The 25,773-nt window shown below is 42.6% G+C and overlaps 1 protein-coding gene across 2 annotated transcripts; it reads left to right on the forward strand.

Annotated features, from left to right (window-relative positions):
- Positions 1–5,464: 5,464 nt before the first annotated feature.
- LOC106874629 (uncharacterized) lies at positions 5,465–25,495 on the forward strand. 2 transcript variants are annotated; one of them, XM_089354355.1, is made up of 4 exons: positions 5,465–5,644; positions 16,427–16,613; positions 21,639–21,775; positions 25,299–25,495. In XM_089354355.1, exons 1-4 carry the CDS (start codon positions 5,584–5,586, stop codon positions 25,361–25,363), a joined length of 450 nt encoding a protein of 149 aa, XP_089210481.1. In that variant the 5' UTR covers positions 5,465–5,583; the 3' UTR covers positions 25,364–25,495. The 2 variants fall into 2 exon arrangements, with proteins under 2 accessions (XP_089210481.1, XP_014777911.1); XM_014922425.1 differs by lacking the exon at positions 5,465–5,644 and having other exon boundaries at positions 16,345–16,613.
- The last annotated feature ends 278 nt before the right edge of the window (positions 25,496–25,773 follow it).

Below are 25,773 nucleotides of genomic sequence, written 5' to 3' on the forward strand. Positions count from 1 at the left end.
TCCCAAGCTTACCTCCTCCTCTCCTCCCTCTGCCCTCAACCCTTCACCCAACCTATCCTCCGCTTCCTCCTCAATCTCAATCACCAACTCCACAATTTCCTCACACACACAAAAAATAAAAAAACTCCACAACCTCCTCAACCCCCACCCTTCCGCACCCCTGACACCCTCCCCTTCAGCTCCCCCTCCCGATTCCATGCCCCCCTCCACCGCCCATTCCACACACTCACACTCCTCCCACCCGGACATCCTAACCCCCACGCCATCACCTCCCCACACCTCCCACAACCCCAACCCCACCCAACCCCATCCCACCTCTTCTCCCCCTCCTCCTCCGCCCCCCGCTTCTACACCTCCTCCTCCCGACCCTACTCACCCTACCACCCCGCTTCCTCACACGGTTGTGACTATACCACCCAATCTCCCCCTGTCCGCCGCTGAGCGCTCGCTCCTTGGTAGGGGCCTCCGCTTCACGCCTCTCACGCCCCATTGTGACGAATTCGGGACTCGCACTGATGTCAGCCAGTTCCTGCGCCGCATCAAACTGTGCGCGTTCTTCCATACGTCAACACAGCGTCCCGACAATCGGGACTACTTCTCGGACCTGGGACGCCGCCCATCCAACTGGACGCCGCCTCCAGGCCAATTCAGTAGCCTAGACTTGTTCGTGGATGACTGTAAGGCGTTGGTCGAGCGTTTCGACTTTAAAAAAAGACCCCTCCGGGCCAATCTCACCCGGGCCGAATCGGTCGCCCTCCGCAATCTCCGCCGCCGTGACGACATCGTCATCAAGCCGGCGGACAAAGGTGGAGCAGTGGTGGTGTGGCGCACGGACCTTTACAGGAGGGAAGCGCTCAGCCAGCTTCACAATCCCCTCTTCTACCGCCTCCTCCCCTCCGACCCCACCCCCTCCTACCAACGGCTTGTGTCCTCCACAATCCATGACCTCATCTCCTCCTCTGCTCTCCCCGCTACCGCCACCAACCTCATCGTCCGCACACCTCGCACCTCCTCCATCTACTTCCTTCCCAAGATCCACAAACCTAACAACCCTGGCCGCCCCATTGTCTCTGCTTGCAATTGCCCCACCGAACTCATTTCAAAATACCTCGACCATATCCTATCCCCGTTAGTTGCTGCCCTCCCATCCCACATACACGACACCAACCACGCCCTTCGCCTCTTCAATTCCTTTTCCTTCCCTCCCGGCCCCTCACACCTCCTCTTCACCCTGGACATCAAATCCCTATACACGGTGATTCCACACAACGATGGTCTCTCAGCCCTCCAATACTTCCTTGAACGCCGCCCTGACCCCACACCTAGCACCCCTACCCTGCTTCGTCTGGCAGAACTCGTCCTCACCCTCAACTGCTTCACGTTCGCCGGAGATACCTACCAACAGGAATCTGGGGTCGCGATGGGGACGAGAATGGGGCCCAATTACGCCAACCTCTTTGTTGGTTACATTGAGGCCCAAGTATTCTCCCAATTCTCCGGTCCGACCCCGGAACTATACGGTCGCTACATAGATGACTGTATAGGAGCCACCTCCCTCTCCCGCGAACAGCTCTGCCTTTTCATCTCCTTCCTCTCCAACTTCCACCCCGCTCTTGACTTTACTTCCACCATCTCTGACACCTCTGTCAACTTCCTCGACATCTCTCTTTCCATCAACCCCCCCTCTAACTCTCTCACTACCTCCGCCTTCTTCAAACCCACTGACTCCCACCTCTACCTCAACTTCTCCTCCTCCCATCCATTCCACACCAAACGAGCCATCCCCTACTCCCAGTTCCTCCGCCTCCGACGTTTGTGCAGCCTGGACCAGGATTTCGAGACCCAGTCCCAGTATCTTGCTCGTCTGTTCATGCATCGAGGATACCCCTCCCACCTTGTCCAATCCGCCCTCGCCCGCGCTCCCCTAACCGTACCCCCTTCCCACTCCGTTTCCACCCCGCCACCCTACCCCTTCGTCGGAGGATCCTACGGGCCTTCCGTCGCCTCCAGCTCGATCCCACTACCCACCCCATTTTCCCCAACCCACCCCTATCCGCTTTCAAACGCGCCCGCAACCTACGCGATCTACTGGTCCGCAGTACCTTCTCCTCTTCCTCCCCACCCCCACCCGGCTCCTTCCCGTGCTCCAGATCCCGCTGTCACACCTGCCCCTTCATCACCAACACTACCTCTGTCACCGGATCGAACCTACAAACACTTCACATTCCACACAGTTTCACCTGCACCTCCTCCAACCTTATTTACTGCATCAAATGTACCCTATGCAACCAACTCTACGTGGGGCAGACGGGCCGCCGGCTGGCCGACCGTTTCACCGAACACCTAAGGGACGTTCGGCTAGGTTCGGACTCCCCTGTCGGCCGTCACTTCCAACTGCCCAACCACTCTCCCTCTAACATCTCCGTTTTTGGCCTCGCCCTGCACCATGGGTCCACTCCCTCGCGACTCCACTTGGAGCAACGCTACATTTTCAACCTTAATTCTTCTTTCCCCTTCGGACTCAACACAGCCTTCTCTTCCTTATGACTCTCCCCTTTACGTCCCTGCAACACTTTACATAATTTTTTTTTTTTTTTTTTAACACCCCCCCTCGTCCCCCTTACCTTATATCCATTATTCTCTTGTTTTTAGACTTACTTTTTTCTACTTTTTATCTCACCACTACCTACACGCACAAATACCCACACACCTTACATATATACCGCCCACATACATATACCGCCCACATAAATGACAAACATACATACGCGCCCTCACACACACATAGCCGAACGCACATATATACACACACACACCCATATATACGCGCACGCCTACATACACAGCCGCATACACATGCACACACATACACACAGGAGTGCACACACAAAATAACACACATACCTGGCACACATACGCACGCACACACATAAACATACACATACACACCCCTCACATACATAAAACCACACACACACACACATACACACATACACGACACACATACACATATACACACAGGCACACATACACATATACACACATGCACACACACCTCTCACATACACAATACTCACTCATATACATAACACATACGCACGCACGAAAACATACACAATATACACATACACGCACGCACAAAAAATATACACACACGCGCACACGGAAACACATACAGACATACATACACACACACACACACCCGTACCTAACACTCACAATCCCACACACACACGCACATCCACGCATATACACACACACGCACACACCCACATACACACACACTTCTCACCAACACTACACACTCACACAGACACGCATACAATCATACACACATGGGCATAAACAACACACGCATATACAATAGCAAACGCACGCACACACACGTACACAGCAACGCACATACACACAACATACACATACACACAAACACACACGCACGCACAGAAAACATACACATACACACACGCGCACATACAAAATACACACACACACGTACACGTACCTAACACCGACAACCCCACACAAACACGAACACACACACACCCAAACAACCACCTGTTGACCTTCTACCTACACTGTCTACAGCGTCCACTAACCAGTCCTGCTACTAATTTCTTCCACTACGTCATACACACACACACACACACACAAACACACTAACAGATAAACCACCAAACCATGCACACACACACACACACACACACATACATACGCACACACACGTTCTGTTATCACACACACACTCGCAGACTTACGCACGCGCACCGATATTCATCTCCCTTTTTCACTCTCCCATCTTAGAAAGAACTTTTCCCCCAACACCTCCTCTTCCGGTCTTTTCATCATGTAACCTCGTGGGCATCGGTACCATTTTCCTCTTTCTCCGTTCTTCCATTCTCCGAACTTTCCATCTTTCCGACGAAGGGCTACGCCCGAAACGTCATACACTCTCTCTTTCCTTTCCTGAGCGTCCAATAATACTATCCATATCACGTCCTCACTTTGTTGTTTTTTTGTTTTTTTGTTATTGTGTTTTTGAACTATATATATATATATATATATATATATATATATATATATATATATATATGTATATATATATATATATATATATGTATATATATATATATATATATGTATATATATATATATATATATATATATATATATATATATATATATATATATATATATATATATATATATATATATATATATATATATATATGTATATATATATATATATATATATATATATATATATATATATATATATATATATATATATATATATTATAATAATAATATTGGGGATAAAAAATCCAATTTTACAGGGAAAAATTTTATTTGTGACTGGATTTTCATGGATAAATTCAATTATTGTGGGGTTTTTTCTCTAATGGTTTGTTTACGCTTTTCCCTCCGGTTTTTTGTTCTATGTGTGCCATAAATATCGCCATCCACTTTAGAGAAAAATTTGTAGTTTGGAATCAGTAGTTCTTTGACTGCTATTTCTAAATTTTCAGTATGTTGGAGAAGCAACTCAATTGCTAATCCCTGTATATTTATAATGATAAATATATATATATGTATATATATATATATATATATATATATATATATATATATATATATATATATATACCTGTCTTGTTTTTTGTCCGCCACTACATTCCTCCATGGCTAGATTTAATTTGCGTATACAAATTTAATCTGCGATCCATGGGACGAGCCGTTTTAACGATGCGTCCTGCCCGAAGCTCGTCGAAACGCCGGTGTTAAAACGTGGGTAGCTGATGAAGTAGAATGTTCTCTATGTGGCTCGTGTGTTCTCGTCTACGTTTGTTTGCAATGTCCTGTACCCAGATATGCACCTATATATACAGGTGGATGTCGGTATGCACATACCTGTACGTATATATGCATATACTCATTTACTTTTGTTTCTCTTTCCTTTCCTGAGCGTCCAATAATACTATCCATATCACGTCCTCACTTTGTTGTTTTTTTGTTTTTTTGTTATTGTGTTTTTGAACTATATATATATATATATATATATATATATATATATATATATATATATATATATACACACGCACACACACACATACATACACCTGTGTGTATATGTAGCGATTTATCATGTCCTTTTTGCGACATTAATAAGCTCTACTTATTTTTTATTTTTGCCGTCACAACATCGTCGCCGTCGTCGTCGTAACGTCACTTTCACCCTTTGCCTTTCGTTCCTCTTCCTTTTTGTCCTTTCATTCACTCTCTAACCCCCCCCCCCCCCACCTCACCCCTGCTACACTGCCTTTCTTTCACTAATTGTATCCACACATGGTCGTTATCAAAATTACTTGTCGTGGGTTACAAATAAACAAAAATAAAACAAAAAACAAAATAGAACATGACTGTGGCATTATTTTCGTATAAAAGGCTAAAACTCTACTCGAATGACTCACAAGGAAGTGAGTTGGTGGTAAAGACAGAAAGTCGTTCCAGCCGAGGAGAATCAAAACTTGAAGAGAATCAAAGCTTGATCGGTCGTGTTTGTGCAGCACTTCAGAACCAATCATGTTTTACAAGACTATACAGTTAGTGTTACTGCTTCTGGTTGTCTGTGCTAAATTTCAAGGTAAGAAAAACAATTTAATTGGAATGAACGATGATGATGCTGTTATGTTTGTGGTGGTTGTTGATTTTTTTAATTTTTCATATTTTTCACAAAAACAATATTCGGATCTATTTTAAAACGGGAGCGCCAGTTTTCATTTATGTTTTATGTAGTGTTTTTGGTACGGAAAGACTTTCAAACTTCGTATACTTATCTATTTTGTGTTATAGAACAGAAAAATATTTTTGTATTCGAATTTATTTCATGTAAAAAATTGTCTTATTTCGATAATTTCTACTAATCACTGACGTCTATTCAGTTGAAAACAGTTAGCGCTGTAACGGTGTATATCGTATTAATCCCCTGACCCTAACCCTAACCCTAACCCTAACTAGACTGTTAACCGTAACCGTAACCCCAACCCTAACCCTAAAACTAACCCTAACTATAGAATCCGAACTCTAAAATTGTTACACACATAGATACACACAGCGTAATTTATTATATAAACAATATGTGCGTATAAATTACGATTAAACCGGATGAAATATGTCACAGGGAATAACATTTTTATGACCGCCCAGCAGTTACTCTTATTCAGCTGAATAGACGTCACTGATTGGTTGAAATTACAGAAATACGACAACTTTAACATGGAATAACTTGCGAATTCCTTTTTTTTTTGTTAAGAAGACTAAGAGTAAAAGATGTTTTATATGACACATTCTACCAGTGTCCCAAGTTTCAAAGTGTTTCGTTAGCGTTTCGTTAAGAAAATACTGGCGCCCCCGTTTTAAAATAGATCCCAATATTCTCTCTAAAATAGAAACATTAATATTTCTAAATCTCTCAAAGAGAGATATTCAGTAACAGTTCTTTAAAGGCTCAGGCTATTTCATTTCCTAAATATTTGCCATTAAGGCATTTACAAAGAGGGGACGAACAAGGACAGACAACCATAAAAGGGTGAAGTAGCTGTATCGATTAAATATTTACAATTTTAAATATACAATATTAATTTGATTATATTTACAATGTTCGATTAAAGCATTGCTCATTACAGATGCAATTTGTAATGGCTTTCCTGAAGGACAGGCATCCGACCACCAGGGTAGACCCCTTGCTTTTTCTTTCCCTTGTTTTTGGCTTCCGCTTTCCTGGTGCCAAACACTCCCAGCTTCCTCGCCACAGGCTTCCATCTCATGAATCTGTCTCGTGATTTGCCAACATAATGTGGCTGCTGTTGTTTAGCCCCAGGAAAACATCGTTTCCAGCTGGCTATACGACACGATATATCTGCGTCTTATCTATCTATCTATCTATCTATCTATCTATCTATCTATCTATCTATCTCTATGGACGGACGGTAGACGTGTCGGCTCCGTAAGTTTTGCCTTTTTCATGTTTTAAAAAGTTTGTTTGTAAAGTTTATTTTATATAGAAAGTTGTATAACAACTTGTAGACTCTCTGGTGCAAGTTTTTTGCGACGGAAATCTGCCCTGTGTGGCACATTTCCAGGATATAAAAACCAATTTCGGCTTTCTAGCCATTTTTTTTGAGACGATGGCGTCTTGTAGCCGTGAAAATTTTTGTGAAACGAACGCTGCATTTTGCAGTGTTTCGTTCGAAAAAGAATTTCCTAGTCTTCCTTCCTCACAGTTAAATGAGAGAATGGAGAAAAAGAAAAACTCTGCTGCTACAGCAGTCTTGCCTGCCACCGTCACCAGTGACAACAACAATAACAACAACAACAACAACAACAACAGCAGCAGCAGCAGCAGCAGCAACAACAAGGACACAAATGTCCTTGCTAACAAAACCACTGTCCTCACCACTGATACCACCACTACCGCCACCACCACCACCACAACGAACTTTGCCGAGGCTTTGAAGCCTAGGAAAAGAATTTGGAATATATCGAAAGAGAAATTACTTGCATGCAAAAGCATGCTAAGTAAAAAGGACGTTACAGTCCATCTTCAAACGCCCGCGGACTTTAAAATAAACATAGATAAAAAAAACTATCATCTACAGAACCATTAATTTAAAGACAAAGACAGTGGAAAAATTCACCCAAGAAAATGTTGAGAGATGCTTAAAGCCGATTTGGTCTTACAAAACTTACATAACGAGAGGATTGAAATTCGGAACAATAGAGGTAAGACTAGACAGCGAGCAGCGAGCAGCGAGCGAAGGACCTCTCCACTAAGTCATTACAACATGAGAACCTGCTCATTACTGCCTACACCGCCATATGCACAACTGGTCAAGCAGTTGTACAACGAAATGGAAAAACGCCAGCAGCCAGCAACCCAACCGAACCAAACAGCAACACCACCAGTAGCACCAAGAACAGAATCAGCACCATCACCACCACCAACACCAACAACAACAACCCCACAAGAAGGGAACACGAAAACGACTCCTACCCCACCCCCAAAAACCAAAACACCACATCCCAACTGTCACGAAACAACACCAACACCACCAACAACAAAATCAACCCACACAAAAATAGACCCCAACACCCTTCCCCTCCCACCCTCCGATTCCTCCGACATGTCAGATGAAGATGACACAGAGGCTTGGCAAGTGGCCACGGGGCGAAGAAGAAAAAGGGGGGAAAAAGAACGGAAAAACAAACAAACAAAGCGGGGAGGTTTACCAGCCCCGAAACCAACACATCCACAGAAAACAAAAACACCAACACAGAACCCCACAACAAGTTTGACAGCGATAAACACAAACAATCCAGACCTAATGAAATTCATTAGGTCAAACACTAACATAACAGAAAATGACACGAAAACAAGCAATCACCCACGCACAACACCACCACAACACATCAAAATCATACACGTAACACGGAGCACATACAATACACTGAAATCTCTCTACCCGGATACAGTAGGGAGATTCCAGAAATACTCATCAAAAAAACTATACAAAAACCTTCTGAGAGAAGGTTGTGAGGCAAAGAGCCAAGAACTTTCGGACAGTAAGTAACTCTCTCTCTCTCCTTTCGTGTGTAAAACACAAATTTTGATAGAATCATGGTGAAGATTGGCTGTGTGAATGTGCGTGGCTTCGTGTCCCCTTGGAAACAAGGGTACCTCTTAAATGACATCAAGTCACACAATTTGGATATCATAGCCATTAGTGAGACCAGACTCCATGAACCGCGGGCCCTAAAGTCCATGTTTGGCGGACAGTTTAACATTTATTTTTCTCCCTGTCTGCCGAGGATGGGCGCTAGTGGCACGGCGGTTCTTTTTCGCAAGAGTCTGGATCTCCAAGTAAAGACGATATTTACGGACCCGGAGGGTAGACTGGTTGTCCTGGATGTGGACGGCAGCAATGGAGGCGCTTTTCGGTTGCTGGCAGTTTATGTGCCTCCTTTAACAGGTCGGTCGGACTTCTTTCGACGTCTAGAAGTATTCCTGGGAACGTCTCGTCCCTTACTTTTAGTGGGGGATTGGAATGCTACCTTGGACACGCATCTAGACTACGTGGGGAGTGACAAAACTAGAAAGGGATGCAAAGGCCTCATAGACCTGCTCAGATGCTTCCATTTGTCTGACAGGTACCGACTCGACCACCCAAATGTGCCAACGTGGACTTGGAGCAACCGCATTGGGTCGTCGAGATCGTATCTAGATAGGATAGTGTGTAGGACAAGAGATAGAGATAGTTTAGGATGTCCACAGTTCCACATAGTCAGCTACACGGATCACAAACTTGTGACGTGTACGCTAGACTTAGATAAGGCACATAGGCAGGGTCTCGGTTACTGGAAACTAAACGCGTCTTTCCCGTCGAGACAGGTTTTCAGAGACCGGATTAGCACGTTAGTAAAGAGGGCTTTGACGGGAGCCATCGTCAACAACAAATGGTGGTTTGCCCTCAAGAGAGCAGCAAGGGCGGAAGCAATAAGGTATAGCAGGGCACTAGCTGTAGAGAGGAACAGAGTAGAGGGGGAGCTAGTGATAAAGTTAGAAGAGGCATTGCGAAGTGGCATCGCATCCGACGTTTTAGCGGCGAGGTTGGCCCTCGACCAACACTTCAATGCTAAACACGAAGGGTGTGCTGTCAGGGCAAGGATGCGTGCTCTGAGGAATGAAGGTGTTGGAGCCGCACGAGAGGCCCGGGTGGCGGAGGCGCAGCGGGGTAACAGAGCCACCATCCGGTCTCTGGTAGACGAACAGGGGCGCGAATTGCTCGAGCCGAGCAAGATGTGCGAGGCGTTTCAGCGGCATTTTGCCCGATTGTTCGGGAGGAGTGGCGAGCGAGAAGGCAGGGTGGACTTTAGTGCCTACCTGCACAGCTTGCCACGACTCTCGGCAAGAGAGGCGGAGTGCTGCGAAGGGGTCATCACGGCGGAGGAGGTGAGGGACGCGATGGCGGGTTGCTCGACGGACAAATCTCCGGGTTTGGATGGTCTGCCCTACGAGCTTTACAACTGTATGCCAGACTTGTTTGGAGACGTCTTGGCGGCCGTGTACTGCAACTGGCAGCAGAACGGGAGCATTCCCGGTTTTGTGAGCCGAGAAACGGTAACGCTGCTGAAGAAAGATCCAAACAAGGGGGACGCCATAGATAACTTTAGGCCCATCACTCTGCTCAATGCAGACATGAACATTTTGGCCAAGGTGTTAGCCAAGCGGTTGGCGCTTGTCATCGAGAAACTGGTCGGCACGGTGCAGACGTGCGCCGTGCCGGGCCGGAGCATCCATGACAACCTCCATCTGATGCGCTACATCATAGAGAGGGTAGTTAAGGAACCTGGCATGGGTGGGGCCCTGATCAATTTGGATCAATCCAAAGCTTTCGATAGGGTAGACCATCGATACTTGGAGGCCGTCCTCGAAGCGGTCGGCTTCGGTCCCGTTTTCCGCGGCTGGATGGCTGCCTTGTACACAGGCATCTGCTCGGTTGTTCGCGTCAATGGATGTCTATCGGGACCCTTCGACATTGCACGTTCGGTTCGTCATGGATGCCCCTTGTCGCCGCTTCTGTACGTATTGACTCACGAGCCACTACTGCGGAAGCTGGCGACGCTGAGGGGCATCCCGCAAGAACTGGGGTGCGGGACGAGCGTGTCGGCATACCGTGGTTGATGATGCGCAGACATGCGCTGAGACTGAGACATCTCCGGCTCTACGTAGACGACGATGAGCAGGTGTGGTCGCCGTTTGTGCGACGCGCTTTCCCGCAGCTCGTCTCCATGACCGAGCTGCAGTCGTGGATCAAAAAGAGGCCGAGGAATGGCGATTGGCACCGTGAGTGTCGCGTTGCTCTGCAACAACTTTGCCGTTCCGGGTCGACCTTGAGCGGCTGCATCACAAAGAAGTCATTCTATAGGGGATTCGTGGAGGGCAGGTACGACGACGATCTCGGGGCGAACCTGGGCGTCGACGAGGAATGCCTGACCCACCTGTTCAGGACGACTTTCGGGCCGGGACCTATGGACAACTTCCAGAGATCCCTGGCCTGGCAGTGCTACCGAGAAGCGCTACCCGTTCGGGATAAGCTCTATAGACACGGCTCGCGAAATGCGGGGCCGACCTGCCCGAGATGCGGTCAGAGCGACGAAACCATTCTGCACGCACTCGTGCAGTGTCCAACCATTTCGGAGCTGTGGGCTTATGTCGAACGACTGCTGTCACGTGTGGGACGAGTCGGTTTATCAACCGAGTCTATCGTCAATATCGTCACGCCTCCTTCCTTTAAACGGGAAGGAAGAGCTGTATTTATCGTACTTGTGGCTATGGCGAAAGAATGCATCTGGTGGACGCGTCTGAAAGGATTAGAGACAAACACTTTCCTCTCTGGTGAATCTCTCATCAACTTTTTCAAGTATCACTTGAAAAGGAAGGTGAGAGTAGAGAGGCAAGTGTTGTCTAGCAAATGTTTCGAAAAAAGATGGATACATGTAGCAAGAATGGCATGTATAAATGACGAAGCCACCTTGACCATGATTCTATAAAACGTTTTAAAATTTTGTAAACAGAGAGTTACTTACGTTTCTTGCATAAATAAAAGAAATTTTATTTAACAAACTGTGACACTAAGGACCGAGGTTACCGTGGTCTTTTCGTAGGTTTTTCTTTCCACGGATAACCTCCCCATTTATTGGGAATTTTCTGTATTATTTCATATTTTTTATAAATACCCCAAACGTTCTGCGATGTTCTTTTTCCATCGTTGTCCCCACTCTTTTTTTTTTTCGCCCCCCTCGAAAAGAAAAACTCTACATTTGTATTTTGTCCCTTCTATGTTGAGCCCTGTGTGGCTAATAAAGAAACATATCTATCTATCTATATCTATCTATCTATCTATCTATCTATCTATCTATCTATCTATCTATCTATCTGTCTGTCTGTCTGTCTATCTCTCTATCTCTCTATCACTCGTCCACCTTCGTTTGTTTCCGTAGAATTTATCAAATTAGAAAAAAAAACTTTTTGGCTACTTCCATCATGCTAGCTCCACACGAGGGGCATATTTTTGGGGTATTTAAAAGTCCATGTCTCTTAAGCCAATTAATACTATTTTCTGTTGTAGCGGTGGCGATTACGCGTGGTGGTGGTGGTGGTCATTGGTGGTGCTGATTGGTGTATGTGATTTGTTTTTAAAAACAATAATGAATAATGCAAAAATATATTTATTTATAAAGTTTAAACTGAACATGAAATGAAATATATTTATTTATAAAGTTTAAACTGAATTTCATTTGTTTAAATTCTGCGGAAACGCATTTTCTAATTTGATAAATTCTACGGAAATGCATTGTCTAATTTGATAAATTCTACGGAAACAAACGAAGGTGGACGAGTGATAGATATATAGATAGATAGATAGATAGATAGATAGAGAGAGAGAGAGAGAGAGAGAGAGAGAGAGAGAGGGAGAGGGAGAGAGAGGGAGAGAGAGAGAGAGAGAGAGAGAGAGAGAGAAAGAAAGAGAGAGAGAAAGAGACAGACAGACAGATAGCTCCGGCCAGTCAGTAGCCAAAGAAACAGATTTCAACTCAAACCAGCAGTAACATTCCTTGTTTGGATTTTTCTACTTTCATTTCTGACAGCTAATACCATGACAGTGCCCAATATATATAAAATATATAAAAAACAAAAAGATAAAGAGAGCAAAGGTAAGGTTGAAGAATTTTATGGATAGAGTCTTACAGCTGTTTCTGGGAAGATCCAGTACTTCCCTTCATCGGAGACAGAAAAAAATAAAGTAATCTATTATTATATCCATAGGCGGATATTTTTAGTATGAAGTGGTAAAGAGTGTGATGTGCTGAAAAATGAGAGAACAGTACTTGAAGTATAGTTTCATTCCAGTGGTAAATATCCGTGTAGAAATTCGTGCAAAGTAATCCTTGTGTGAATAATCCGGAAATTTATGTTGGCACGAGAGTTGATATAGCATAGATAGCAGAGGTATATATATTCCATATTGCGATAGATTTTTGCTTGTTTACTTGAAGAATGTCCAAGTCAAGTGAAAAGTTAGCGATAATTAGGTCAAGTCAAGAAGATAGAATGTGAAAGGGGATAGAGAAGATATAGAGGCGGAGGATGGTAGCGATATATTTATGGTCAGTTTGTCTTAACAGGGTAGAGGGGATGAGCATATAGAGTGAAGGAGGAATAGGGGGATGAGGTTAAAAGGTCTAGTGAGTAGGAAGGAATGCGTGTGTGTAGTATATAGGTGGTGGGGGTATGAGTGATAAACCAAGGACAGAGATAAAGGAAAGGGATGGGTGGGAAAGGTAGTTAGTAGTATCATATATTTTAGGATTGCTCTCTTTATCTTTTTGTTTTTATATATTTACATATACACACGCTAATACACGACTTATAATACCCAATCCAGTTCATACAACGACTGGGGCAAACTAATCGGTATACAGCACTTACTCGGTATTACCTGTATCCTCCGGGGTTTGGTTAAATCCAATACCCTCCTCAACCTTATATATATATATATATATATATATATATATATATGTGTGTGTGTGTGTGTGTGTGTGTGTGTGTGTGTGTGTGTGTACTCTCAGCTTCAAGCAGGCTATCCACATGCTAGAAATCGGTACGTGATCAATTTATTGATGAGTTTTGGTCAACAGCGGCACTTTAAGTTCTTTTTAATTTCAATCACCTTCGTAACAAGATGAATTATTGCACGTCCTGAGAGCTAACTTTATATGGCGGTGTCCTGCGATTTCACGAAAATGACTCTGCTGCAATTAATTTCTTTCAGCAACATAAACTTGTTCCCCATGGAAAACTATCTTATTTATTAACCATTTTTTATCAATTTGTTATACATACAGATCAATAATGGGCATATCGCTCGTGCTATATTGTCAACTGCGTGCTTGTTCTTGTGTGTGTACTGTAACTGAGGTGGAGGCGCAATGGCCCAGTGGTTAGAGCAGCGGACTCGCGGTCAAAGGATCGCGGTTTCGATTCCCAGTCCGGGTGTTGTGAGTGTTTATTGAGCGAAAACACCTAAAGCTCCACGAGGCTCCCGCAGGGGATGGTGGTGAATCCTGCTGTACTCTTCCACCACAACTTTCTCTCACTCTTACTTCTTGTTTCTGTCGTGCCTGTAATTCAAAAGGGTCAGCCTTGTCACACTCTGTGTCACGCTGAATATCCCCGAGAATTACGTTAAGGGTACACGTGTCTGTGGAGTGCTCAGCCACTTGCACGTTAATTTCACGAGCAGGCTGTTCCGTTGATCGGAACCCTCGACGTCGTAAGCGACGGAGTGCCAACAACAACAACAACAACTGTAACGCAGACGGCTTTTTCGATGTTGATCTGGATTTTCTGGGAAATTTACGCAGTGCTCACGGAAACTAACGAATATTTTGTTTTGATTCGTATACGCAATCCGAAATATGGCCCTTTTAGTTTTCATATTCGTTTTCCACACATTTTATTTACACCTATTAGACTTTTTTTATTTTTATTTCGTTTTAGTGACTGGGCGCTGGCTGTGATCCTTTTACTAGAACGCATACAAAAACAGACAAAACAACCGCTCACATTTCAAATTTAGACAGGGGGATTGCTGGGGAATTTGGGGTCGGAGTTTTTCATAAAAAATTTGAATTTGTGTTTATTTTTTTCCATATTCTTAATCTCAAAGAAAAAAGAATATTTTTTTCAAACTCTGAAAGAAATCTTTGCAAAAAGGTGAGTAGATTGATTACATTATGTTATCGCAGTTTTGTGAGATTTGGCCGTTATTTCTAGCATGTGGATAGCCTGCTTGAGAATTTCTAACTTCCGGTCAGCCATTATTAGCCATTATTATGATTGACCGTTGACTGAACACTATTCAATTTTTTTCTCCGTGTTTTTCTCCTTGTCTCCGTATTCTTTCTGTTGAATAGCGTAGCTCGAAACGTCAAAGACTTTCCGTATTCCTGAGCGTCATACTAATACATCCTTTTGTTATTTACACCACCTGTCCTCGTCTGTTGTTGTTTTTTCGTACATTCTCCTATATATATATATATATATATATATATATATATATATATATATATATATATATATATATATATATATATATATTTGGGGATGGTCATATTGCCAGTTTAGCCAATAAAAACATACGCACTATATATTGTCCGTAAAAAAAAGTTCGTTTTTTGTGCTTTGTTTATGTTCCCGTCCCTTTTGTTTTGACGTCCTGTACCCGGATATGCATCTCTATATACATGTAGATGTAGGTATGTACATATATGTATGTATATATGCATATGCTCACGTATCATTTGTATTATATATATATATATATTACGAAAAATTGAAATAAAAGATAAGCTAGCTAGATAGACAGACAGACAGACAGACAGACAGACAGACAGACAGACAGATAGATAGATAGATAGATAGATAGATAGATAGATAGATAGAAGTCAATATAAAGACCTTCACCCATTGAAACTGAAAATCTCTCCTGACAAGACAATACGTGCTCACGGAAACTACCGAATTCAATGTTTATAATTTTCGAGTCAAAACGAATGATTGCCAATGTAGTCTTCCAGTCTCATTGCTTTGAAGGTATGATGTTGTGGAGACAAAAAAGCTACAGAGCTTTAAAAACTGTATATTTTTAGCCAATAGTGCGACAGAAATTTTCTGAAGAGAGTTTGTGTCCGATGGAGATGAATTCAGAGAACATGCCAGAATTGAAGATCTGAGACAAATAACCAAATTACCTCCAATCAAATCTGCCACTAAAAATAAAGTACTCATTCTCCTTGGGGACTCTAAAGGAATGGTCTGTAGCGTCAGCAAGACCTGTCTGAAAGGTATGATTAATGGAAAGAGAAACAGATGTTGACGTAAACACACCGAGAGCAGTGTCAAGCGGTGGGGTAGGAGGACAAACACAGACACACTGATATATATATATATATATATATATATATATATAGGACGGGCTTCTTTCAGTTCCCGTCCATCAAATTCACTCACAAGGGTTGGCTCGGCCCGAAGCTATTGTAGGACACACTTGCCCAAAGTGTCTCACTGTGGGACTAAATTTGAAACCAAGTGGCTGGGAAACTAACTTCCAGCCACACAGCCCCATTTGCGACTATGAATAACTCACAGCATTTAATTTGGCATTTTACAGTTTTTTACAAAACCAACTTATAACTAAGTTAGCTCATTAAAAGTTTATCAAAGCAATTAATCAATCAATGAAATGCATTTTTGTGTGTTATGTAAGTGTATTTTTCTTCTTTATTCTTCTTTTGCTTTCTTCAGGTTTTCAGGCCGAGATTATTCCACCTGAGTGTCAGTTGGTCATCAGCCCAAACTTCGGCGATATCGTTGTTCGAGTTGGAAGCTCGGGTACAATAACTTGCGCAGTTCCTCAGGCATGCAAACTTTCCGCTTATAGTGTAGCCTGGATAAACTCAGACGGAATCTATCTCCATCCAGGATCTGTAAGGTACATATTGTATTTGATTATTCAGGACCGGTCCTTTCTTATTAGGAACAGGTCTTCTGTCTGGTAGTGTTGAATGGCTACTTGAAAATCACAAACCTACTGTTTTTATCATCATCATTTAACATCGGCTTTCAATGCTGGGATGGCCTGGACGGTTTAGCTAGAGCTGGCTAGCCGGTGAGCTGTATCAGGTTCCGAAAGAAAAGAGTCTCTTAGAAACATTTTGCGAAGACTGTTTTCAGGCTCTACTGGGACGGGGTTGGAGGTGGGGTGAGAAAAACCTTTCTCAAATTTCAATTTTTAAGGTGAACCCGTCAGATTTTCTTGGCCTCTTTCCTTTTACTTCTCTGGCTACCCGAAACACCGTGGCTGCAAAGCAAGTTCCTTGATGGCACAGCCATATCTGGAACAATATTTTATGGTGAAGTCATGCAACATGTTTATGGTACTGAGGTCTGGAAAATTTTTATACTAGTTCAAGTCACTTCTTCCATGTGGCAAAGTTAGACATATCTAAGCTTTTCTATCTATCTATCTATCTATCTATCTATCTATCTATCTATCTATCTATCTGTCTGTCTGTCTGTCTGTCTGTCTGTCTGTCTGTCTATCTATCTATCTATCTATCTATCTATCTATCTATCTATCTATCTATCTCCCTCTATATATATATGTGTGTGTGTGTGTGTGTGTGTGTGTGTGTGTGTGTGTGTGTACATGCTTACAGTTTTCTAAGTAAAATCAAAAACAATATTTAGAGATTTGTATATTCTTTTAGTCAACCGCTTATGTCCCCCTTTGTTCCACATTTCATTGTCTTTGATCCCATCCTCCCAGAATTTGGCATCTTCCTAGTCATGAACCGATTTAAATGGTCTTACAAATAATCAAAGTTCTTCCCATTAAGTAAATTTCGTAGGGATCAAAATAGATGGTAATCTGAAGGTGCAAGGTCAGGTGAGTACAATAGGTATGACAAGACATCTCAACCAAACTTTAACAAATTCTCTTGGGTCTGCAAGGAAACATGAAGCCTTGCGCTGTTCTAAAGGCAGACGACACCCTTCGAATCGGCCAATTATGGACGTTTTTCATCGACTGCCTTCTTCAATCGGTCATGCTAGGGACAGTGACTGTCTGAATTCAATATCTGATTTTGCGGAAGGCTCTCGTAAAATACCATACCTTTATAATCGTACCAGATTCAGTGTCATTTTCTATGGATACTGACCAGTTTTTGGAGAGATTAATGGTAATTCATTTTCTTTTCTCCGGGATCTATTTACGCTCCACATTTTGCAAATAATCGACTTTTCACACCTGTGATCATTCTTTGCACAAATTGAGCGTTTTTATTGTATTCGGTCGGAGATTCGCAGATGGACGAGCAATCTATCAATTTTTTTTTCCGTTAAATTCCGAGGCACCCAAACATCATAGCGATTCACGCATCCAAGTATTTTTCAACACCTTATAACGCTCATATGAGATATCTGGAGTATCACTACGCTGTCTGCTAATGACCGGGATTATTTTTAATTAGAATTTTGATTTGATTACCATCGACGACTAAAGGACAGGGTTTGTTTTTTCTTTACCGGAAATAACAGAATCAAACGACCTAAATGTATCCGTTTTCGTCTATTTCTACATTCAACTTAAAAGCAGTAGAAATAAGCTATTCACGTAGTAATCATATACAAAAACGTGTTGAAATTTCATTTTTCATAATATACATACATACATAGATAAACACACAGACAAACACACACACAAACACACACATATATAAATGAGTAAATATTCAAAATGAATACTCGATAAGGTATTATTATAATTGTTATTACTATCAGCGGTAAATCTAAATAATTGATTATAACAATAACAATAGCATTACTAGCAGCAAGCATTAAACAGCTATACATTAAATTCTTAATTAATGGATACACGAAGCACCAGCTTGCTATACTTCCACTTTATAGCTGGTGCTTCGTGTGCCCTTATATATACATACATACATACATACATGCATGCATACATATATATATATACATATATATATATATATATATATATATATATATATATATATATATATATATATATATATATATATATATATATATATATATATACACATATACACACACAGAGAACAAGGTGTCATCATTCCACTTTTCTGATCCTTTGTACGGCCACACCTCGAATACTGCTGCCCCTTGTGGTCTCGCCATACAAAACAAAACATCTAGAGGATTGAATCACCCCAGAGGACACTCACTAAACGAATTGAAGGCATGACTGATCTCGATTACTGGAACCGCCTTAAAGCCTTGAAACTCTACTTTCTCCAGCACCGCCGCGAGCGGTACATCATCTGTTCGATGTAGAGAATATACCGCCAGCATTCGATAAGGTAGAATATACCGCCAGCATTCGATAAGGTAGAATATACCGCCAGCTTTCGATAAGGTAGACCTTGGAGGCTGTCCTCATAGCAGCCGGTTTCGGTCCCGTTTTCTGCGGCTGGATGGCCACCTTGTACAGAGGCATCCGTTTGGTAATTCGCGTCAATGGGCATCTATCAAGACCTTTCCACATTGCACGCTCGGTCCGTCAGGGATGCCCCCTCTCGTCGCTTCTGTACGTATTGACTCTCGAGCCACTACTGCGGAAGCTGGCGGCGCTGAGGGGCATCCCGCGAGAACTGGAGTGCGGGACGAGCGTGTCCGTATACGCGGACGATGTCACCGTCATAGCGACTAGCGACGAGCACATCGAGCTGGTCGGCGAGACGCTGAAAGACTACGAAGCGGTGACGGGAGCGAAAATCAGCCTGGAAAAGTCGGTGGGCTTGCGGTTCGGCACCTGGAGAAGCAAGCCCACACCGTCCGGCAGCGCTTCAGTAGTGGGATGCTGGACGGACGGACCGGTCAAGTTGCTCGGAGTCTGGTTCGGTCCGGACCTGCAAACGGAGAAGAACTGGGACGAGATAACGAGTAAGGTGGCCACTCTCTGTCGGCATTGGGCCGAGAGGAAGCTGTCCCTAAAAGGTCGAGCGGAGGTGGCGAACGCGTACATCGCATCCGTCATCAACTACCGCCTGACCGTCATACCTTGTCCCGACCCTACCATAACCAAGCTAGAACGCATCCTCTTCCGCTTCTTGTGGAAAGGAAGCATTTCGATGGTCAGGCGATCCGTTTGCTGCCAACACCCGCTGAAAGGAGGGCTGGGCATGCCGTGGTTGATGATGCGCAGACATGCGCTGAGACTGAGACATCTCCGGCTCTACGTAGACGACGATGAGCAGGTGTGGTCGCCGTTTGTGCGACGCGCTTTCCCGCAGCTCGTCTCCATGACCGAGCTGCAGTCGTGGATCAAAAAGAGGCCGAGGAATGGCGATTGGCACCGTGAGTGTCGCGTTGCTCTGCAACAACTTTGCCGTCCCGGGTCGACCTTGAGCGGCTGCATCACAACGAAGTCATTCTATAGCGGATTAGCGAAGGGGAGGTACGACGATGATCTCGGGGCGAACCTGGGCGTCGACGATGAATACCTGACCCGCCTGTTCAAGACGACTTTCGGGCCGGGACCTATGGACAACTTCCAGAGATCCCTGGCCTGGCAGTGCTACCGAGAAGCGCTACCCGTTCGGGATAAGCTCTACCGACACGGCTCGAGAAATACGGGGCCGACCTGCCCGAGATGCAGCCAGAGCGACGAAACCGTTTTGCACGCACTCATGCAGTGTCCAACCATTTCGGAGCTGTGGGCTTATGTCGAACGACTGCTGTCACGTGTGGGACGAGTCGGTTTATCAGCCGAGTCTATCGTCACGCCTCCTTCCTTTAAACGGGAAGGAAAAGCTGTTTTTATCGTACTTGTGGCTATGGCGAAAGAATGCATCTGGTGGACGCGTCTGAAAGGATTAGAGACAAACACTTTCCTCTCTGGTGAATCTCTCATCAACTTTTTCAAGTATCACTTGAAAAGGAAGGTGAGAGTAGAGAGGCAAGTGTTGTCTAGCAAATGTTTAAAAAAAAAGATGGGTGAATGTGGCAAGGATGACACGTATGAATGACGAAGTCACCTTGAGCATGATTTTACGAAACGGGAAAAATTTTAAAACAGAGAGTTACTTACTTTCTGTAAATAAATGTGTTAACATGTGACAGTATTGCCCGAGGTTACCGTGGTCTTTTCATAGGATTTTGTTTCCACGGATAAACCTCCCCATTTCTTGGGAACTTTTTATATTATTTTGATTTTTTTTTTGTATATATCCCAAACGATTTCGATTCCTTTTGATCGTTGTCCCTACTTTTTTTTTTTTTTTTTACTTTGTTTTCGTCCCCCTCGAAAAGAAAATCTCTACATTGTATTTGTCCCATCTGTGTTCAGCCCTGTGTGGCTAATAAAGAAAGTTATCTGTCTGTCTATCTATCTATCTATCTATCTATCTATCTATCTATCTATCTATCTATCTATCTATCTATCTATCTGTATACGGCGGGTGTATGCGTGTGTGTGTGTGTATATATATATATATATATATATATATATATATGTATATATATATATATATATATATATATATATATATATATATATATATATATATATATATATATATATATATATACATATATACATATAGGCATATAATGCACGCACATGAGTGTGTGTGAATGTCTCACTTAAATAGATATACTATCGGGAGATACACAACTGCAGTCTTCATCTTGACAAAGCATCTTGTATAGAAGTAGAGTGCTAAAAAACACAAAAGTCTACACGAGATGTTGTCTCGAGACGAATACCACAGTTTTATGACTTTCTACGGTATATGATCGTTAAGTAAGATATACAGGATATTGTTTTGAAATAAAACTGCTTCCGGCGCTAATAGCGAATGCATGCATATTTATAAATGTGTGTGTATGAATGTACGTATGTGTTATCCTTTTCCCTTCATTTCTTAGAGATTCTTTTCTGATAAAAAGACGTGCATTTCGTTTGCAGGATAAGCGCCGTATCTGTCAACATTACAGTCGTCAATTTGAACTACTTTCAAATCCTGTCTTCAGATATGGGATATTACACTTGTTTGTCTCGTGTCGGAGACTTCAGTGTTCAGGCGAGCATTCGACTAACAGCCGGTGAGTATATCATCATCATCATCACCATCGCTGTCATCATCATCGTCGTCATCATCATCATCATCATCATCATCATTTAACTTCTTTCCATGCTGGCATTGGTTGGACGGCTTGACACGAGCAGGCTAACCGGAGAGCTGCTCATGCTCCAATTGTTTCTCTTCCTAACGCTAACCACTTTGTAGAGCGTACTGTTACTTTTCTACGTGGCCGTGGCACAGGTGCTTTCTACGTGCATTTTAACCTGGCACTGACACGGGTGCCTATTACGCGACACAGCCACGTGTGCTTTTTACGTAATACCGAAACGGGTGTATTTTTTACGTGGCACCAGCACCAGCACCTGCGAGCCCGCAAGGCATGAACGTCTCGGCTGAGAGATGGAGTTGAGAGCATAGCCGTAAAGGACATACTTGTGTGTATGGATGGCCATGATTTTACTTAGCCTGACGTGTCTTCTCAAGTACAGCAACTAAAGATCATTTCTCACTATTCCGTCCCACGTCTTCCTGCGTTTACCCCTTCCACAGGTTCCGTCTAAAATTAGAGATCAGCACTTCTTTATGCAACTGTCCTCATCCACACGCATCACATGGCCATACCAGCGTAGTCTTCTGTCTTCTATACACAACTGATGCCTTTTATACCCAATTTTTCTCTTAAATGGTTTACACTCTGTCGTTCACATACACTGACATTACCCATCCAACAGAGCATGCTGGCTTCTTTTCTTTCAAGCCTTCGAATGTCCTCAGCAATTACAGCCCAAGTTTCACTACCATGTAGCATAGCTGCTCGTACACAGACATCATACAATCTGCTTTTCACTCTGAGGAAGAGGCCCTTTGTTACTCACAAAGTTAGCAGCTCTCTGAACTTCTTTTCCTACTTATGGAGTCTCTAGAACAAACACGGCAATCTTTTTCGAGAAGCGGATCACGTGAGATATGGTTTATTATCAGGCAGACTGAACTCCTAAAAAAAAAATACCAAGTAATTTTACATTCAGGTGTGCCATTCTGAAAGCTCCCTAGGTCAGTGCTTCTCAAACTATCTGATGTGGCATATCGGCAGTTTTTTTTCCAATGTGTCAGGGACCGGTAATATTTCTTACTAATATTAATTTATATCAGAAACAATATATATAATTACGAAGATGTACTTGCATAGCAAGTGACCTGATCTGAGATCGTGTGCTGAAACAAAAACTATTGCAGCTTGGAAGGTGTTTATAAGCCATTTAAAAACACAAAAACCGTTAGATTCACCTCAACATTTAAATTTGATTTGCCAAACTATTTCGTTGCTTTGAGACCGCGACCTAAGAAAATTCTAAATGCAGCACGGAATTTTGTCAGGTCGCGGTTTCAAAGCAACAAAAATATTTTGTCAATCATTTTTATCTTACATTTATTTTGTAAACAAATAATACAATATTACACAAGCTGATGAGTTTTTTATTGTACTGGTCCGCGAAGCACCACTTTGAGTGGCATTGACCTAGGCCATAGTTTGTCACCAGACAAACTATGGCCTAGTTTTGCACGAATCCCATCCTATAATCTAAAGAAGAAAAGACTTCGCACTTTCACACATAATTTTACCTCCTGTCTCCTCCACCTCCCCGTCCTCTCTCTCTCTCGCTCTCTATCTATCTATAGACACACACCTACACAGATCATCATCATCATCATCGCTTTAACGTTCACTTTTCCACGCTTGCTTGGGTCACACGGAATTGTTGAGGCAGATTTTTCTACCATCGTATGCTCGTGGTTATAGTGGAAGACACATACCCAAGGTGCCACGCAGTGGGACTGAACCCGGATCTAGTTAAATTTCTTCCAACTACTTGAAATATTTCAAATTTTCTACATTGATATAATTTTGCTTGGTGATGACGAAAATCGTATTCATTATTTACTAGAAATTAATAATGAAGAATTTAAAATTATATAATTTTAGCGAATCGGAAGCTTCTATTGCCGATATATCGTATGTCGTATCCATTTCTTGTCATGGCAACATATACTGACGTTGTAGCAAAGAAAATGCCGCGTGTCTGTGTCCGTGAGAAAAGGTACATAGCTGGAAAGAGCACTCCTCCCCTTAAGAGTTTAATTTTGTTTTTAATTGCTGGGTACGATAATCGATTCTGCTGGGAACAACGATTTACAGCGACCAGTGGCGAGCATACTTGCACAATCCTGAGATAGCAGAGACAGATTTGGTATTCGTAGGTGAGGAAGTGAAAAGACGCTGTAATACATGCGTCCGCAGCGAAAAGTCTTATTACGTTCGAATGCACATGAATATCACTAAATGAATAAGGACTTATGGACTAACAACTACACAATCGGAAAGTTGAAGTGTGAACTTTTATGCCATTTTTTCTTTTCTTTTTCTTCATCTCCTTATTCATTTTCTCCTGTCCTCTATGTCATCATTTCCTTAATCTATACCCTTCTCATTTTCCCTATTTGTCTCCGATGACGGAATATCCCATACTCTGGGATATCCCAGAAACAGCAATAAGACTGAATTTTTCCAATAATAATAACGTACATGACTTGAGACGCTTGCCTTGCCTTAACGCTTGTTGTCCTCTTTAACAATTGTATGTATGTATGTATGTACGTACGCGCGCGCACACACATATGCATGAGTCAAACAAAAAAATTAGCACTCATATATTAAGTAATAGAGTGAGAATATTGTTATTATTATTATTATTATTATTATTATTATTATTATTATTATTATTATTATTATTAAAAATAACAACAACAACAATAACAATAATGATAATAAAAGAATATTACATTACAGTCTCATGGCTATAATATCGCATTACCAAAAGTTTTCATATCAGAGATGGAGTGTTTTCTATTTCTTTTATTTTACAACAGCCCAAAGGCTCGTTAAGCGAATGGGACACTTTCAGTCATTTCTGTGGACTGCTGGTTTGGGATCTCCATCTCTCGCATGAAAACAATTGATAATGTGTGTGTGTGTGTGTGTGTGTGTGGAGGGTGGTCGTGAATATATGTACATTAATCGTCATCATCATCATCATCATCATCATCGTCGTCGTCATCATCATCATAATTATCATCAACAACATTCTCCTCATCATCAACATTTAACGTCCGTTTTCTATCTGGCATGGGTTGGAGGGCTTCACAGGAACTGACAAGGTCTGGGGCCGCACAAAGTTCTCTGGTCTGTTTTGTATTGGTTTCTGGTTTCTATGGCTGGATGCTCTTCCTAACGCTAACCACTCTACAAAGTGTACTGGGTGCTTTTTACGTGACATCATCACCAGTGCCTTTTACGTGGCGCCAGTACCAATGCTTTTACGTGGCTCCATCACCAGGGTTTTCCACGTGGCACCAGCACCCATACGAATGCTTTTTACCTGGCACCTTGTTTTAAGGATCTTAATTCTGTTGTGGTGGGCGGGTTTTCTCGAGAACAGGAATGCGCCAGTTAATCTTAACAAAAATTATGTTTCTTCTTCCAGAACTGAACATTGTGAAAGAAATTCCTGTGACCACTTCAAAACCAGGTACTGAAAAACCAAGTTAAATAAAAACGTGCTAATGCTGTTTTTATTATCTTTTTTCTCCCCTCATATATGAAATATGCGGGGACGAAGTCCTGCAAAGTTTCGCCGGCTTCGTTTTAAGATCTAATGAAATAAAAGATGTTTAATTTCAACATTTTTCGTTCCATTTGCTTCTTGCTATATTTTTCTCTAACTGTCGTTGTTTAATCTCAGATTAGTCCTGATCAAAGAAACTTATGGCCAAATGTGTTCTGGCCATGACCAATCCGCCGATCTCATCTAATATATTCCTTTTTTGTAGTTAGTCTTTTTTTTTATATAGTTAGTATACCTTTTGTCTTTTACTTGCTTCAGTCATTGGACTACGTCCATGCTGGAGCACTGCCTGGAAGTCTTGTACTTACTCTATCGGTCTCGTTCTTTTAACAAA

Source organism: Octopus bimaculoides, chromosome 6, assembly GCF_046866305.1.
Source record: "Octopus bimaculoides isolate indiv1 chromosome 6, ASM4686630v1, whole genome shotgun sequence".
In the NCBI taxonomy this organism is placed as follows: domain Eukaryota; kingdom Metazoa; phylum Mollusca; class Cephalopoda; order Octopoda; family Octopodidae; genus Octopus; species Octopus bimaculoides.